At 37.9% G+C, this 18,717-nt stretch overlaps 1 protein-coding gene across 1 annotated transcript; it reads right to left on the reverse strand.

Moving 5' to 3' along the window:
• Positions 1 to 1,877: 1,877 nt before the first annotated feature.
• Positions 1,878 to 8,862, reverse strand: LOC409022 (fruitless). Its single transcript, XM_006560749.3, is given in 5 exon segments — positions 1,878 to 2,731; positions 3,466 to 3,645; positions 4,815 to 5,368; positions 8,795 to 8,807; positions 8,809 to 8,862. Coding segments are annotated over 5 exon segments (1,461 nt in total). The 5' UTR covers positions 8,848 to 8,862; the 3' UTR covers positions 1,878 to 2,056.
• Positions 8,863 to 18,717: the final 9,855 nt, after the last annotated feature.

Here is an 18,717-nt window from a genome sequence, read left to right on the forward strand (position 1 = left end):
TTTTTATTATTGAAAAAAATATATATATATGTATAACAATAACAGCACAGGTTCATAGATTATACAGAAATAAATTTATAATTAAAAAATGATTTGAAAATTAATTTGATAACAATAACCATATGATAATGATGTAGAAACGAAGTAGGGGAAATACGTGAAATCTAAATGTAATTTTGATCGTAATTATAGATATTTATAGGTCTTACCATCGAGCCCGTCGAGCATTTCTGGGGGATTATGATGTTCAGATGATTCAATTCCTGACACGCCATCGCTTAGCGTGCCTGTTGTTGCTCCTCCTTCTTCTCCTAGCAGTCCAACTGGATGACCCTGCACACGTCACGATTATACATTATAAATTCTACTATTGAACAAAGTCACTTCGTATCATTTATCTATAGAATTCTTCCATATAAAAATCTCAGAAAAATCTACACCATTATATTATCGCATTCTGATTATTACAAAAAAATTTTCAAATAATCTATGGATAACAATAAATATTAAAATAAATTAATATTTCGTTTATTTGAAAAGATAGTAAATAAGATAAATAAGTATAAAAATTGAGCACGAATTGCAATCGAAATGATTTCTTTTCTTTTTACCGTTTACGAAATTTTTTTAAATCTACACAAATATAAAATATAATACATACTTTTAATTATTCAAAATTTACAAATAATAAAACAAAGCTTATAACAATCATTTTTTATTTACTATTTACATAATTAATAATAACAAGAGAGAAGGATTTGTCATTTGATGAAATACAATCCATTTGAAATCCTAAATGCATGCTTATTCGTATATTTGATACGATAAAATCAGCATTCTATATAATAAAAATATTGGAATTTCATTCATATTTCACGCGTGAAATATTCATCACAGAAGCGCATCATTATAAAAATGCACATGCTTTGGCAATTCGTTTCTTTCTAACAATATTTCAATGTTAATAATATGATTCAACAGTTCATGTTATTATATCTGTATAAACATTATTACATAAAAATGTTAGGTTCAAAAACCTATAAATGTGAATTTTAATATATTCGATCACTTTGTAAAAGTATAGTCACGTCATAAGTAATTAAATATATAAATGTATTTTATCCATAAAAATTTATATCTTTCTTCGACTTAATTTATAAACATGAACAACTCTGATATATTCTTAACGTATTATTAAAAATAATCTACAATAATCTAAGCAATATACACAATTCATAAAATTTTCTACATCGTGTTATTAAATATTCGTTAAAATATCTAATATTTTTAACAAGACGTTTTTCATGAATCAACCAATTATAGCATGCACAAACATATATTGTATATTATAAAAAATGAAATTTATAATTTTAATTATATATAATTAATTAACCAAAACATATACCAGACCTAATTTATATAATGCTAATATAAAATATTTAAAAATGATGTTATAATTAAAATTGAAATTCTTAATATAATCAAAAATATAAAATAAGTATAGCACTGAATACTACACATATCATTTATAATTTTTATAAATTTCATTTGTTTTATCGAAAAAAATTAATTATAAGATTTGATAAAAGAGGTAAAAAAATGTTCTATTTGCAATAACAACCATAAAAACAAATCGATGCAAGGCACATTTTTGTGTTTATTATATTTAAAATGCATGAATTTTACTTTAATATGTAATTTGTTAAAATTAAATGTAGAAAATATACATATATATATATATTTATATAATATAGTTTTTGAAAAATTTCAAAATATAATGTAAAAATACATTGTATATTTTTAATAAGATACAAATATCATGCAAACATATTTTATCATAATGTAGCATGACTGATAGTATTTATACAGTCTCAAATAATTATGCATATACATGCAGATATGATTTTATAATAACAAAAAGTAAGAAAAAAAGAATGTTTATGAAGTAATTTTGTCTTGCATGACAAATCATTTTTTTATGGTAAAAATTAATCTGAATCTTAATTGAGCAAAATAAATCACAAATTAATATTATTAAAATGCACTCAATAAAAAATCAATATGTTTCCATGATGTAAGTATAATTTCCTCTTGCTTCACTTTCTTTAGCAACACACAAATTATGAGCCTTGCACTTATCATGGTGATTCACAATTTCAAGTCTAAAATTACCATTTCCAGCAGCAAATGAAGTACGTATTTCAGGCATTGAATCACTCCATTTTCTACAATATTTACAAAACATAAGGTTTGATCTCTCATCATATTGAAGCCAAGAATACATATCTAACCATCCAACTTTAAATTTACCAGTTTTTCTACTTTGAGGAATAGAACGTTGTGAAATATTACATAAAGTTGATTGAATTACTGACATGCTTGGCTGTGGATTTACAATTATTGATCTATGTATTTCGTTGTTATCATGAAATTTTTTAGCATTTGCATTACTTTCTGGAAATGAATCAAGAATGGAAGTGAATTCTGCATTACTATTTTTCTGTGAATTACACTTTAAAGATGTAGACTGATTTTGCGAAGATTTGTAAGAATTATCATAACATTCAGATGTAGTCCCTGACATATTGATAGACATAGAACCTCCAGCCATGATAGTGCTTTCACAAGAAACTTGTATCACAGCAGAATCTTGTTGATTTTGGGTCATGTTCTGTACATCCATAGTTTCGTCACTCTTCCCATCTCTCTGAACTTCCCACTCCACACTAGTCTGTCAACAGAGAAGGAAAGGATATGTGTTTAATCAACACATTTTTTTTTGATTTTGTCTTTTAGCATATAAGAAGCCAATTTTGTATCTCTATGATATCCCTTCCTTCCCATGTTTGTTTGGACTGAGTAGTTGTAGGAAAATAATAGATAGTCAACGATTATAGGAATAGTAACGAAACTTCATATTTTTTTTTTTTTTATATAATCTACTCAATATATTACACTATTAAATTATATGCTATAATAATAATATCTTTTGATAAGGTATAAATTAATTATAGAATACAGAAATAAAAAAGAATAAAATAATATTCTGAAATAAAAATAATACGTAATACAAAAAAATTAATCAAATTAAGATATATTAATATCAAAATTTACACTATACCAAAACTATTTTAAATAACTACAAATATAAAAAAAAACACATATCAGAATTGTATAAAAAAATTTGAATATTATAGTAAATATTAAGAAAAAATTTACTTTTACATTAAATAAATTAACGCAATGAGATAATTATTAACCAAAATATATTTCATGAAATATGAAATTACTATATGAACTTCGTACTAAAAAAGCATATTCATCTTATTAGTACATATCTACAAATTACCACATACCACAAACTATTTACATGCTACAAAGTATATGATTAACATGCATTAATAACATTTTTATTATAAACATTTATTAAAGCTAATTATATAAAAAAAAAAAAAAAATACTCACTGGGAGGGAAATGTTGTCATGGAAGTCTGGTAAGTGATGATCTAATTCTTGCTTGATCGAAGGTTGTGGCTGTGATGCAGGAGACATAGGTCGACTACCATCTTCCAAATCAGCTCCCATGGCATTATTTGACTTTGGAATCACAGGAGGGCTTGATTTGTAACTACATTGTGACGATGTCTGAAAAATGATAAATTACAAAATTAATTGTATTAATATTAAAATTGATATTAAAATTGAGTTTATTTAAAATAAAATATTCTTCTTGGAAAGATTTCTTGGATTAAATAGAATTTTAATTATTTTTATTATTGCATATTATTTGTAAAAGTTTGAATTTAAATTATAATATATAAAAAAATTATTTAAGAAAAAAAAAATTCAATTAACATTTTTATTTTTGGGAGATTAGTCTGTGACAAAAATGATATTTTAAAATCAGCATTTGTAATATACCTCAAGGTTACAAGTACAGATATTTGGAAAGCTGTCTAATCATATAGATATATAATTTAATGATAATAAATTACGATCATTATCTTCGAATTTTAAGCGCTACCTGTAAGGAAATTTTGCGCATATACACGTGACTACACGTGTATATGTATACGTAAGCATGTACAACGCACGCGCATAACTTCGCGGGAGCATATGTTTTCAAAATAATTTCTTCAAAAGCGATTAATTTACATACATCTAATATCTCAATATAAATTTATGCATAATACAGAAATTACTAAACAAATGTATGATAAAATAAAAAAAATTATATCATACATATACTTTATATTCAAAGATAAATAATACATATAATTATTTTTTATCATAATTAATATTTTTCTGATTTAATATTATTGAAATATAACCTCTTTTTAACTTTGATTATAAATTACTTGTTAAATATTATAATGAAAATAAGATTATTTAAAAATGGATGTCTATTATGTCTAATGTCTATTATAATTATTGGAATATGTGAAAATTTTAAAAATAATAAAGTTGAAAAAACATAAATTGCAATATTTTGCTTTATATTTTTTTCTAAAAAAAAAAAATTAATAAAATAATTATAACAAGTATTGTAAGAAAATATATACAAATATTTTTGGAGTAATAAGAATCTCTAACTTATAATGCGATAAATTACTATTATTATTTTATTATATATTATATATTTATTAAATTTTTATTAAATAACTATTTTCTATATATACAGAAATTATTAAAATAATAATAAAAAGAATTATTATAAAAAAAAAAAATACAATATGTAATATTACTTAATAACAAAAATATAAAATTAATAATACTTACATGCACAAAGATGTACAATATTTAAAATTACATACCTGAGAATCTGACATGAACCGTTCACTGGGTGGACCACTAAGGGAAACATCATAGCTGCCCGAAGCCTTTCGTTTCCTCTTTTCAGGAGGAGGCTGAAGGTTAGGCGATTCAGTATGCCTAATACCAGTTTGCGTTTCTGGTTCTGGCGATGGACTTTTCTCTTCTGTCTTGTTATTTACACTATTATCAGTGAGGCCTCTAATCTGTAATGCCTCAGCTGTTTTAAGGAACATCGGTAGCAGATGCTGACTAACGTTAACTTCCCCCTTATACATAAAGTGCAGCAATGCCTTCATTTCCGTTTCATTGACATCCTTCAGGAATATAATTGGATGGGGATGGGTATTCTGAAGGAAAATGCTCTCAAAATATGGACTGCATGCAGAGAGTATCGTCTGGTGTGCCTTGAAAGTTTCTCCAACACACGCCAGGGTTACGTCGCAGAGTGCCTCTCTGGCAAGTAAGGAGCTGAGAACGTCTGTGAGGTTGGCTGGATGGTTGTTCCACCGTAGGCAATACTGTTGGTCCATCTTGTCTATCTCCAATCCCGACCCTACAACCAAACTAGCTGCCCTGAACTGTCCACACTAAAGACTTTGATCACCCTGACTACAGAATGACTCCCTAACCCTTAAAACGTTAACTCACACGCCTTCTTCACGCACACTCTCCTATATCGGCTTGACGATATCTCCTCAGAGATTATATCGCAACTCTAGACCCACACAACTTCCTCCGTGCTTCTGCAAATGTGCCACATTGCAGTATAACTGTAAAACCCTTCAGGGTTCACGCGTCGCTACTATACGTGCCGAAAACATTTTTTCGCATAACCTCGGCAACGACAAATAACTCTGTACACGATTTCACTTCGATAAATGTAGCGCGAATTAAAAGAAGGTTAGAGTATTAATTACGACGCAGTATGTGTCACCCACGGATATGATAATATCCTATATTCGAAGATAATGTTTTCGGCAATGTCAATATTCGCGAGGCTTGGGCGCCATTGTCGGCCGTACTCGTCTAGCCACGAGCCTTCTCGCGAAAACTCGATTTGTTGATGCTCGATTTCTAACCATTCAAACACGCTTCACACGCGGCTTTATTTACCTAAACCCAGCGCCAGCTAACTAACGCATCGTATACACTAACGACCCAACTTTGTTTATCGTCCCGATGATTACTCACCTTTCGCAAACTTTTTGCCATTACAACGCCACCCGACCCTTAACGTCCACTACCATACCAATCTGCCAATGCCTACGGCCTTATTTTTAAAATACTTTTGACCTTCGTGCATCTGCCGGGGGGAATGGCGCGAAGGGCGCTCGAATTCAAACGCTACTAGTCACGCAATAAGACTTCTCCCAACAGTTTCGAATAGATAAAAGATTTTTTTCTTTTATATTTAAATATTTTTTCATTAATATTATTATACATTCTATTTCACTATAAAATGTCACGATAAATTACAAAAAAATTATCATTGTTGACAGATAAATATATTTATCTATCTTTCGAAAAATACAAAATAATAAATTACAATAATAAATATTATTTTTTTAAAGTTTCTTTTTTCTTTTTCAATTTTTGTATAGAAAAAAAGAAAATAACCAATTATTGAAACAGTACAAAATAATAAAACAAATATAAAGTTAAATTGAAACCAATATGCCGATACATAACCTATCCGAATGAAATTATTTGTGAAAATGCACGAACTACGTACACAAATATTAAAAGTTAAAATAAATAAATGTCTGATTCAATTATATTTTAAACGAGTGTCGAGATAAATGCATTTATCTTATTGACTGTGCGTAGCACGATAATTCAACAGAAATTATACTTCGTTCAATGGGCTCTTTTCTCTCACTAACAAAATTCCTATCGTTGTTATCGAAAATATAAATGATTTCAATTGTTATATATTTAACATTAAAGTACAATCAAGAGCTTGAAACGTTTTCACGATAAATCAAAATTAAACGAAACGGTCTCTATTCGTTTCAAGAAGCTTATGATTGAAAAACAAAAAAAAAAAAAAAAAAATTTCAATACAATTTCTCTTTTTGCAAAACAGTTTACGAACACGTTTAAAGATATATCGTGATACTTTCGAAAGTGTTACACGGAAGTTCGGCTTTCCGTGAAACGCGACAAACTATACATCGTCACATTGTTGTAATGCACGTAATACATGTAAAATTCATAGATCCTTGAACGAAGTGCTATAAAAAGAAAGTCTCGAAACCCGTTTCCTCTTTCCCCTTAATCTCAAACCAAAAAAAAAAAAAGGAAAAAGAAAAAAGAAATCGAAACTGCTTAATCCAAAGGATCGTTTTATACCGTTTTTATTCCGTAACTATTTCGTGACAACGATTCGCGAACAGGAAGATGATTCTCGCAATTTTTCTTTCCTTTCCTTTCCTTTCCTTTTCTTTTCTTTTCTTTTTTCAAATCGTCCACTTCTCTTTCGTTCCTTTCTTTGGTCAAAGCGAGCTCAGTTATACGAGAGGGGATTACATTTCACGGAAAATCATTCAGTGCAAAAGGGTCATTCGGTTTCATTTGACTGCGATAATTCGGTAATTCTCGCTTTCTGATATTAATTTCGATACATCCGCGAATCCGGCCCGATAATCGTGTTAACCATACGAAATCAATAGATAGCGGGAAAATTGGAAAATCTTCTTAATCGGTTTTCGAATATTCGGATTTACAAGCTTTGCCACGGTCATTAACAGATTTAATCCGCACTTTGATTGACACTGTGCAAAATTACTATTCGTCGAGGTATATATCCTTGTCGAAGATATGTAAATAGAAACCTGTTGTATATGTACAAGCGGATAAAATAAACGTAATTGATTTTAATCTATCTCGAGCCCCGAGTTGCGTTTCTTAATATTCTGATTTCGAATATTAGACCGATGGAAGTAATAAGTGTTGCTGGGCGTGCCCGTGATATTTTTAATAAAAGGTAAAACCGACTGGAAACGATAATTTCGAAGGAAGAAGCTACGAGCATCGTAACTAAATTACTATGGATATTTATTCCTGACGAGAAACGTCTCGTTTAACGAATACGCGTAAGCAAGCGACGAATGGGAATATTAATCGTATTACAATGGACTCGAAATTTTGTGCCGAGGAGAAAAATTTAAACGATCCTGTTGCTTGAATTCGCTCGCGTTCCGCATCGCGTAACTCTATTTCCAGAACATTTCTCGCGATATTCCATTTTTCTTTTTCTTTCTCATTTTTCCCCCCCTCTTCTTCTTTTTTTTTCCCCCTCTCTTCCTATCTCGAACAGAAACGTATAAACAGGGGAGAGAGGGTGGGGGAAAAAAATAAAAAAATAAAAAAAAATAGAAAGAAATGATGTCCGGCACATCCAATAATCGAATCGAATTAATTCGTTTCATAAAGTCGAATAATTATCAGAAAGTTGGGCGCATTTAGACCGGGCTCCTTTTAATCGCATCTCTAAACCTATCTCTAACAAAGAGCCACGTTTTCTAGACATTAGCAACATCATCCTGGGTCAACTAAATGGTTACGCAATTAATTGTGCGAACCGGTTCCTCGAACGAGTTCTCTCTACATACCATATGAGAAAATCTGTTTTTAAAGTATATAATACATCTCATGCGTGTAAATGTGAGAGAAAAAAAAAAGAAAAAAAAAAAAGAAAAATAAAAATAACTGATGAACCTTCCTTTCAGATATATAATTGTTGGAACAAACGAAAAATCGAAAAACAGAAATATGTTTGTTGAGAATGTAATAATGTGTACATATATATATATGTTTGTGCGTGCGTGTCCGTGAGTATCGTTCGTGTAAAAGATCAAAGATCGACAACACGTTAACAACAGGCGTATATATAGGAAAAAAAAAGAAAAAAAAGAAAAAAGAAAAAAGAAAAAAAAGAAGAATACAGTAAATCTTATCTTTAGGCAAAAAAACGGACCTGTAGATCCTCCATACAGGTGGAATACCGGCGAGCATCACTGTTATCTGCATAATTATCTCGCGATGGCCTTGATTGTTCCACGAGGAAAACAAGCGGAGCCAGGCAGAAGTATATTACATCGCGACGTATTGTATGTATTCGATACGTCGCCTGTTTCTTGCCCTACAGTTGACGTAGCATCGCGAAATAAAACATTTTCTCCGTCTTGTGCGAAGCTGGCAAATCTTCAGGGACGATTCTTCGCGCGATATATACCGGAAGTGCAGCGGTGCCACGCGGCTGGCGCGATTTTTTCGCACCGCGCATGCGCGCGCGATAACTGCGCGCGCATCAAAAAATTACGCGACGCGATCGTAATAACGTATCGCGTTTTTTTATCCGTATTCATCATATTTCTTCCTCCTAATCAGTGGAATAATCGGTGGAAATAATATATATTCGTGCGATTTTTTTTTCTCTCTCTTTTTTCTTTTTTTTTTATATATATATATATACACTCCGATCAATTCAAACTTTAATCAATTTTAATATTAATATCGTGATTAATAAATTCTAATTTTAATTTTAATATGAATCAATGAGAATAGTTTGGCCCCCATCGTTTCGGAATTGAATTTTACGAGTAGTAGTTCGTGAAAGATTCACGTGCACAATTCAAGCTCGAATAAAAAAGCAACAGAGATTCGCGACGGTGCAATAAAGTTTAATGCAGTGGTAAGAAAGTTCGCATAAAATACGCCGTCCCGATAAAAGACGCACGCTGCTGCGCTCGGCCATATGTTTCCTCGGCGACAATGCGGCGATGTAGCTTAAGGAGAAGAAAGAGCACGGTTAAAAATCCGTGATCTTGAAACGGGAAGAGGGAAGGGGAGGGGGAGGGGGGGAGGGGAACTTTACCCAAGACCCATGTCGAACGTTCTATTATACGTTTCACGATTATTGTCTGTACAGATGAAAATCGTGACTTTATATAGACTCTTTTTTACGTGCATTCGCGAACGAATTTTCCTCCCTCTCGAGCGAGGATGTTTCGCGCGATCGATGGATCATACGTCGATCGATGCGTCATACCGAGTATGGCATTCGAGAAAAAAAGGGGGGAAAAAAGAGTAGACAAGAGTATTATTTGCTTTCCGTTATCCCTTGTCGTTCGAGACAGAAACGATCGAGTGTAAACGCATCGATTTATGCTCGAATCTCTTTTTAAGCTAGTTTTAAACGTGCACGGTGCTTAAAGCGACGTGAAATGAACGATAACGGTTCGTTAGTTTTGTACAACATTTTTCTTTCTTCTTTTTTTTTTTTTCTTTTTCGTTTCTAAAATAATATTTTCCTAATTTTTTTCTCTCTCTCTCTCTTTCTATACTTTTTATCTTAATCTATGCGTAACTCGATGTATCAGCCTGCTGTACGCGCATGATAAATTATGAATCCTTTTCCCACCGCTCATCGCGGCAGATTAAAAATTAATCTTGATATATCGCTGTTGCAATATTTGTCCACCGGAGTGTACCGTCTAAGAAGTTACGATGTTTTGTGTTTGCATACGGAAAGAATGTTACCGAAGAAATATTGCATAAATAATACCGTGAAAATTCTAATGTTGCACTTGGTTTCGCCTCTTTTATTCAAACACCTCCGCTTATAAATTTTCCTCCTATATCTTTTTTCTTCTTTCTTTTTTTTTTTTCTTCTTCTTTCTTAATTTCCGTTTTTCAAGTGCAAAACACGACCGGTTTATTCCTAAAAAAAAATTTACATTGCAAAGTTTTTTATAAAAGACTATCCCACAGGGAGTTGCTTTTAAATTACATCTTGAGAAATATTTCGTTCGTGAATCGAAAAACGTTTTATGCAGTTCAAACATACGAATTTCTAGAAATTTCGTATCTCTGAATTCCGAGGAAACGAATATATATATTTTCTCCCTCGCTTTATTTTTTTTTCTTTTTCAATCCGTATCGTACAAAAACTACTACGTTCAATATTTATCGCGTTACGTAACTGAAATTGAAGATTTAGAATTTAGATGCGAGTTATTAAATAATGAGCTATTTATTCGTCGTGCATCTCATTTAATTATAAATATTAAATCGAAAGGAGAAAAACAAAGTTTTCTCAATCGACGCGAAACACGCGTTATTTGACTTACGAAGGAATAACTTTTCATTAATCTCTCTTAAAGTCGGGTCTAAATTTTAATCATACCAATATATATAAAAAAATATATGGATATTTTATATACACGGGTCCTCTATCATTTAATTGAGCAAGAGTCAGTCTTTGCGCGTGGAAATTTCGACCTACGATAAATCTACCTCGTTCATTTCACGGATCCCCCATTTAGGGTGTGAAAGAATATGATTTATCTCATTTTACCATCTGAAACAATGGAACCGCTGCACGATTGCGGCGGTCAGAAATTGCGCGCGTATTTCGCCCACGAATATATGTCCTCGAAAATTGACAACCCTTTCCCCACCTTCCCACCCCCTATTTTTGTTCGCGCCAGGATTAGTTTACGTTTCAATCGGATGGGTCAAACCAATAAACGCCAGTCTAGTTTACAGCGTATATTATTGAAATCCGTATAGAATCCCCTGCGTGCCGAAATTCCGACATATTTTCCGACCATCAATCCTCTTTTCCCTTATTTTCCTATCCGATTATCAGCTCGCGTAACAAAAAAAAAAAACGAACCGAAATTGGACGAAAAAAACCGAGCGGTGCATCGTTTTATCGAAGAAGCGCGTTTTCAACGCTCGTCCTAGTATAATACATCCGTCTCACGTTCGGTGGTGGTTTCTCGGCCTATTCTTCAAGTTCCCTTGAAGGTAGAGAGAGCAAGAGAGAGAGAGGGAGAGGGAGGAACACGCGACGCATGCCTCTAGATCTCGCGATCGATGGGTCCGGCAGGTCTGGTAGGCCGTTTTGCGAGCTGCAGAATAGGCGCGTATCCTCCCCTCTAAGCGTGCACAGCAGCCGCGTGCAGCCAGGCCGCGGAAGGAAGGCCGAGCGCGCAAATCGAACGCGCGTTGTCCTCGCGACAGTGGCAACGACGACGACGGCGACGACGACGACGACGACGACGACGACGCGAGGGCGTTATGAAAATCTGAAAATCGACGCGCCGATTGCCTGTGATGCAGGCGTGTTTGGCGCATCGTTACCTGGTTTACTGAAATTCGTGAACATGAAATCCTGTCGGCCTGTCGTAGCCGCACCACGCAGCACGGAAGGAGGATCAGTTCTCCCCCTCACGACGAGGAAAAATCTTCCGCGGCGATCTTACGAAGACGAATTCTTCTCCCCTTGGACAACAGGCCAAGAGATATCCTCTTCACGTTCACGTAACTGCGATCTCTGTCGTAGACAGTACATCCGCGCACATGACAGTTACAGTACAACAACAGGCAGCAATAAAACGGCACTTGATTGATTACATCGTTCGCACCGAGCCGAGTATGCAGCGTCTTAAACTTGTCTCGCCGGTCATGACGATCAGGCGCGCGATGAAACGGTGAGAGAAGAGTTTTTTTTTTTTTTTTTTCAGTTCTTTTCCCCTTTTTTCTCTTTATTATTTCTCTTTCTTTTCTTTCGTTTCAGACGAGAGACGAGAAACGGGCACAGTTACGTCGATTCGGGAATAACTTTCCGTATATATCTGTATATATATATATATATATATATGTGTATGTATGTATGTATATATATATATATACATATATATATATATATATATATAGAAATGTGTATATATATATATATATATAACTTTCGATCGTTAGAGAATCGAGACGAGATACGATCTCGCGTATCACGATTATCTCACGACGCGGCGTCGATGACGTACAAATGCGGACGAAACTCGAAGAGGGAGAAACAACAAAGTGGCGTGTGTACCAAGTTGGCCGCGGAGCGCGACTGAGGCCAGGGGTGGCGCCGAGAGAGAGAGAGGGTGGCGTGGATGCAGGTCGACGTGTACGCTGCACGGACACATCCCCCCTAATGAATGCACCAGGCATGTGCGAGGGATTTTATGTTCGCCGCCGCCGCCGCCGCCGCCGCCGCCGCCACTCCCGCCACCCCCCTTTCCCCTTTAGCCTCCGCCACTACTACCACCAACCGAGAATCGGCCGCCACCCCCGTCGCCCAACCTCCGCCAGCTTCCACCCGTCCCCTCCGACCCTCCTCCCCCGCCACTCAACCCCTGCCACTCTCCCCCACCTCCTCCTTCTCCTCCGTCCTCCTCCTCTTCCTCCTTTCCCTCGTTCTTCACCCTTCCTCCTTCACGCATCCCTCTCTTTTTCCCACCCTGTCCCCGTCGCTCCTCGCGCAACCCTTTCCTCTCCAAAGAGTGAACAGCAGCGGGCCACCACCCAACCGAGCCGCGTTGAAGCCCGTTCTCCGCACGCGGCACACTCGATGCGTTGCACTCGTCGCAGCGCGAGCAGACGCGCGCCGGTCCCCAGGAAGCAGCGTGGGCGGTTTTGTCTCTCTTTTGCCGGGACCCTCCGCTCCTGGGGCTGTGCCCGGTTTTCGTGCCACCTCCTGCGTGCCTGCGGACGTACCCTGCACCCGCACCCGATTGGTACGCACAGCTCGCCCGCCCGTACGCGAATATCCTCTCCTGCACCTGCCACGTCTCTCTCCCTCTCTGTCAGCCTCTGTCTCGTTTCACGCGCCTGCCTCTTTTCCCTCCCTCCCCCTCCTCCCGTTTAACCCCCTGTCTCGCCCGCCGCTCCTTCTATTTATCCCCCGTCTCACCCGCCGCGCCGTCTCACCCGTTCATCTTCGGATTTCTCTCGCTGTTTCTTAGGGATTCATTGTGCACCATCCGGTTGGTTGGCTCCGCGCTGGCCAGAAATGTCGTGGGGGGTATCGAGGGGGGTGTGCGAGGTTCTCACTCACCGATTCCTCGCGGCGCAGCCTCGCCACCCCTTCCCTCGTGGTAACCAGGATGTTACAACGTCGTGTATTTTTCTTCAGCCAGGTTACAAGGCATGTACATATCGGCTCGAAGGATCGATTGATCGTTATAATGGGAGAGAGAGACTCGTTGGAAAAATGTGGCCGAGCTCTCTGAATCGTGGCCACTTGCACCGGTTTCCTCGTGGACGACGATTCGCGAGGGTGGAGTATGGATCAAGGTCAGCACGAATCTCTTCTGGTTAATATTAAACCCAGGGTGTTTAAAGGCTCGTTAAACGCCGCCATTTATCTTCCTCCTGGTGAACTGGATCTATCCTCCGATACGACTTGGAGACGGTAATACCCCCCATTTTTTATAAATCGCGCGACAAGGACCTGATTTCTCCCTTGGGCGTTCTATTTTTTCGTGAAAAGAGGAGAGAGAGTATAAAGAATTAGGAGACGCGAGGTTGAACAAGCGGAGCAAGCCTCCTCCTCGTAAAGGAATTTTCGTTATTATCTTCATTTTCGGGAGAAACCGCTTAAATTTGTATTCCGGTCCACGGCTTATCTTGAAATTTCTTCCTCGTCACGGCTTGCCGTGTAACGTGCATTAATTTCAGATTACATCGAAAGCTATCGAGGTATCCGCGTGTCTGGCCGATCTGCATCCGGATAAAATACATTGGTCGTGTTCCAAGGATTCCTCCTCCGATCGTTAACCGGTGGATGAACGAATAAAATCGTCGTTTACAACCCTCGACCCCTTCCCCGATCTACCGGCCAGCCTGGCCTGGCCTGGTCCCTCTCACATTTCCTGAATGCGGCTGAATCTGTGGGCGAGCACACTTTATATCTCACGATTGAAAAGATCGCATTGTAGCTCACCTTCTAGATAAGAGACACGGGAGACTCTAAAGATTGAAATAAAGTATTTACTCGTCCGGTACCTACCTCCTCGCTGGGATTGTGCCTCTCCCAAATCCTTCACTGAAAATCCACGGCAGACGGCGGTGGATGTCTTATTTAAAAAGTATATTTCCGCGAGGGAGGAAGGAAGGAACGGCCCGTTAACTGGTCCGTATTACAACGTATTTTTGCCGTTGGAAATAAAAATCTTGGGGACAAAGGAGGAAGCCGGGGGAGGGCTAAGAGAGCGGAAAAGAGAGAGGAGTTAAAATGGCGAAGAATACTGCGGAGATATATATATATATATTCAGACGAGATTTTTTTTTTCGGTGAAGGGAAAGATCGGATCTTTAATAAACTCGCTTTATATAAAAGAAATAACCATTACCTATTAACTGTCAAGTGCACGCTTGCTAAACACGCGTGGAAAGAACCAAGTATAACAACATGAAACAAAAGTTTAACTTTTTTAAAACTTTCCGGAATAAGAAGAAGAAGAAGAAGCTTGGCTCGGAGGAAGAGATCGTATTATCATATTTTCGACGTTACAAAAATCTTGCCGCGGATAACCGCGATTAAATCATTGAATCTTATCCCGCGCCGAGTTCACGGTTCGTGAACGATTACGCGTAAAATCCAAGGAAAGGGTTGGGGACAATGGGGTGGTGAAATGCAAAGGGGAGAGAGATAGAGAGCGCGACTCGGGGTGACTCGCGTTAAGGGTGGCAGGCAGGCCGGTGTCATTAACGAAGCGCGGTGGCACGAAGCCGTACGTCCTACAGTGTATCATCGACGTCGTTGAACAATGGCCGCCCCCGTCCGCCCCGGCGTGTTATTCGAGCATCTAGTTATAGCACGGTTATTCAGAAAATTGTGCTTGAATGAAGTGTGCATCGCTGATTAAATAATACCGGGGCCGCGCAATAACGATTTCATCAATTTATCGCGCATCATCGATTGAACCTAACGCTGCCTCTATTAATTTACCGACATTGGGCCCAGAGGGCATCAATTTGTAGCCGTCGGTTTGCTAACAGCACGCCAAATTGCGAGGCCGCGATGAATCGACACGCCCGACCGTGATACACTACGCGATACCCTCTCCGCGCGCAATTTTCCATCTCAAAAATTATAAATTCAATCATGGACTCGAGCGTGGGGAGGGGGGAGAGAGAGAGAGAGAGAGAAGAAACCGATCATCGTTCCTCTTTCACCGAAAGGAATCGAATGATCCGCCATTTTATTCCAATCACGTTTTTGCAACGGGACGTCACATCGAATGAACGCATCTTCTTTCCTGTGAAAGATTTAGAGCCTTGTCCTCTCTCTCGTCGAGCCTCGAAACAGGGCTCGACAAGGTGGAAATGAACTCGAGGGCGACAACTTCTGCCTCGCCCTTTTTTCGTTCGGGCGAAAGTCCGATGGTTGGACCGCCAATTTTCGTGCGTTACACTGTTGAAATATTTTCACTGGATTCCAGCTGAAAAGCTCGCGTTAATGAATTTGGGAAAGGGCTTGTAAACATTCGCTGATTGCTCAACTTGTGTACCCGCGTGAATAAATATTGCGCTTGTGGCACGCAGGAAATACGGGAACCGGAAATTGTTCCCTCCTATTTATACATATGTATATATTTCTGATCCTATTTATTTTTCCATTTTTCTAAACTTTCTTTCTTTTTTTGTTGATATCTCTCATCTCCGACAGGGAAATGGTTTAAATTGTTAAACCAAAGATTCGTACAGGTGTATTGTAGCCGATTTTATTCCGTTCTGTTGTAATAAACTAGGAAACGATTTTATAAAATATCTGAAGAAATAGTTCTTTCGGAGGAGATTACTTTCCACGACGAGCCTCGATGAGCCTCTTTTAAGAAATTCTTTTTTCTTATTAATAACACGATTATTAAACATTCGTGATGAAAAAATCCATGAAAACAATTGAATTAACTTATTTCGAACGTGATACCGATTTTCGATAAACATTTCAAACTAGAAAACTAGCTTTCTAGGTTGGTATCGCTTCAAACTATTAGAAAATCGCGCAGCAAGCGAAGTAAAATTCCAGAAAAAAATATCTTAATTGTTCGATCAACGCACCGAACCTCCTTCAATGGTCTGATCATTAACTCGTCCGCCAACCATGCAATTTGCCATAATTGAAAGATTTCATTGTTTAACGCACTCGTACGTGCAAAGTATCCACCCCAGATATCCCCAGAAGCGTGGAGGAACAGAAAAGAGAAAGAGAAAGAGAGAGAGAAAAAGAAAGAGTTTGAAAGGGAGTCGGAGAGAAAGAAAAAACAAGTCGTCGTCATTGTTGCCCGTTGACAATGTGGGTGTATACATTTGCATCGGGACACGTATCGCAACGAACTTGTGTATAGACGCTGCGTTAAAGCTGCAAAGAAAGCGGGGCCGAGGCCGTCGTTCTCGCGGAGACCGGAGTGAGAAACTCCCTCTCGTGGAGGAGTGTTGGAAGGAAAAAGGGGATGGAAGGGGAAAAGTTGGAAATACTGAAAAAAAGAGATCACCTCGACTATCGATCACTCTCACTTCATCATCTTCCCTGTGCTGTGCTCGTATCTTGGTCTTCGAAGTGGATATCAACGTGCAATCAACCGGCCACGATGAATCTGCCTATCTGCTGGAAGTCGCAATAAAATTGACGACAGGGAGAAAAAAAGAGGTATTGTTAATTTCCTTTCCTTTCCTCCTCCTTTATTCCTCCTCGATCGCTTCGATCTCGTCGCTAATCTGTCTCTGTGTTGCAGAGTTCGCGTGATTTTTAGTTAGAAAAAAAGAAGGGAGAAGGAAAGAAAGGAAGAACGAATACCGATGGAATATTAAAAGTTTCACGCTACAGTTTCGTTACTACGAGAAACGAGGCATTAATACACGAGCGGCGATTAATTAATACTATCTTTGCCGTAAACTTTCTTCTTTATCGTGTGCCTTGTCGTGGCTCAAAGACCGATGAAAAACCTTCCTTCCTTCCAAAGGGAAAGTAAAGCGTCCCTCGTTGGCCCGCATCTTTATCCAGGTTAAGGGTGGTGGTTCCTGGTTAAGTTAGAAACTGGCCAGGAAAAATTGAACAAAAGAGGATTATACAAATAATATCTTGTTTCCAATCGGAACAGTTCATTATCAATCTCGTCGAGGGAGTTACTTAGTTCAGACTACAGCTGTCTCATTGACTTTCCATGGCACGCTGGTCTTCTTTTTTCTTTTTTTTTTTCCCCTTTAGAGGATGGTATCTGGCCAGACACGAGGGAAGAAGGATCAGCTGTGCGTCGATGGAGCAAAAGTAGAATGGGAACGTGGAGGAAGCCACGGGAGTCGCGTGCCAGACCACTGTCTCCCTCGTACGTCGGGGAACAGCAATTGTATATAGGTATATACATAGCTGCAGGAGAATGGGACGGTTTACACAGGCGTGTTCGTGTCGTCGTAGTCGTCGAGCCCTCAATTCGCTCGGAAAGTGAGCAGGGGAGAATGGAGAGGAAAGAGGGAGAGAGAGAGAGATGAAAGGAAAAAAAGGAAAGGAAAAGAAAGGAAAGAGATACAGTGACGAGAGAAGGTAATGGCAACGATACCTGGGAAAACGGTCTGAAAATAAGGGGTTGAAAGAGGGCATGTACATGCGTCATGACCCGGCTAAACAACCCGTCGCAGAAGCGAGACGGTTCCACCCTCGTGTCTTCCTCCTCCACGAGGGAAACGGTTAGGTCGGCCAGAATAGAGCTACAAGTGGTGATAAACGATGGCCGAATCCGCGTTATTGCCCACGTTGGGCAAGCCACGAAAATTTCTACGGAATCCAACTGCTGATTCCTGGCTGGATATATATACACCGTTGCTTCGTATCGTTCGTTCCTCTTTCCATGAATGCGCGGATCCACGCAATGCGTACGAAATGCGAGTCATTTATGCGTCGGTGTTCGAGTAACGAGGCGAGTTGACAAAGGTTCCCTTTTACAGGCCGCTTGGTAAAAGAGATGCGGGGGAGGATAAGCGTTGTCTTGAATTACATTGAATATCATTGCAGCTGGAATGGTATGTATAATTAATCGATCGTGGAGAGAAAGAACGGGTCGTTAA

Source organism: Apis mellifera, linkage group LG9, assembly GCF_003254395.2.
Source record: "Apis mellifera strain DH4 linkage group LG9, Amel_HAv3.1, whole genome shotgun sequence".
In the NCBI taxonomy this organism is placed as follows: Eukaryota; Metazoa; Arthropoda; class Insecta; order Hymenoptera; family Apidae; genus Apis; species Apis mellifera.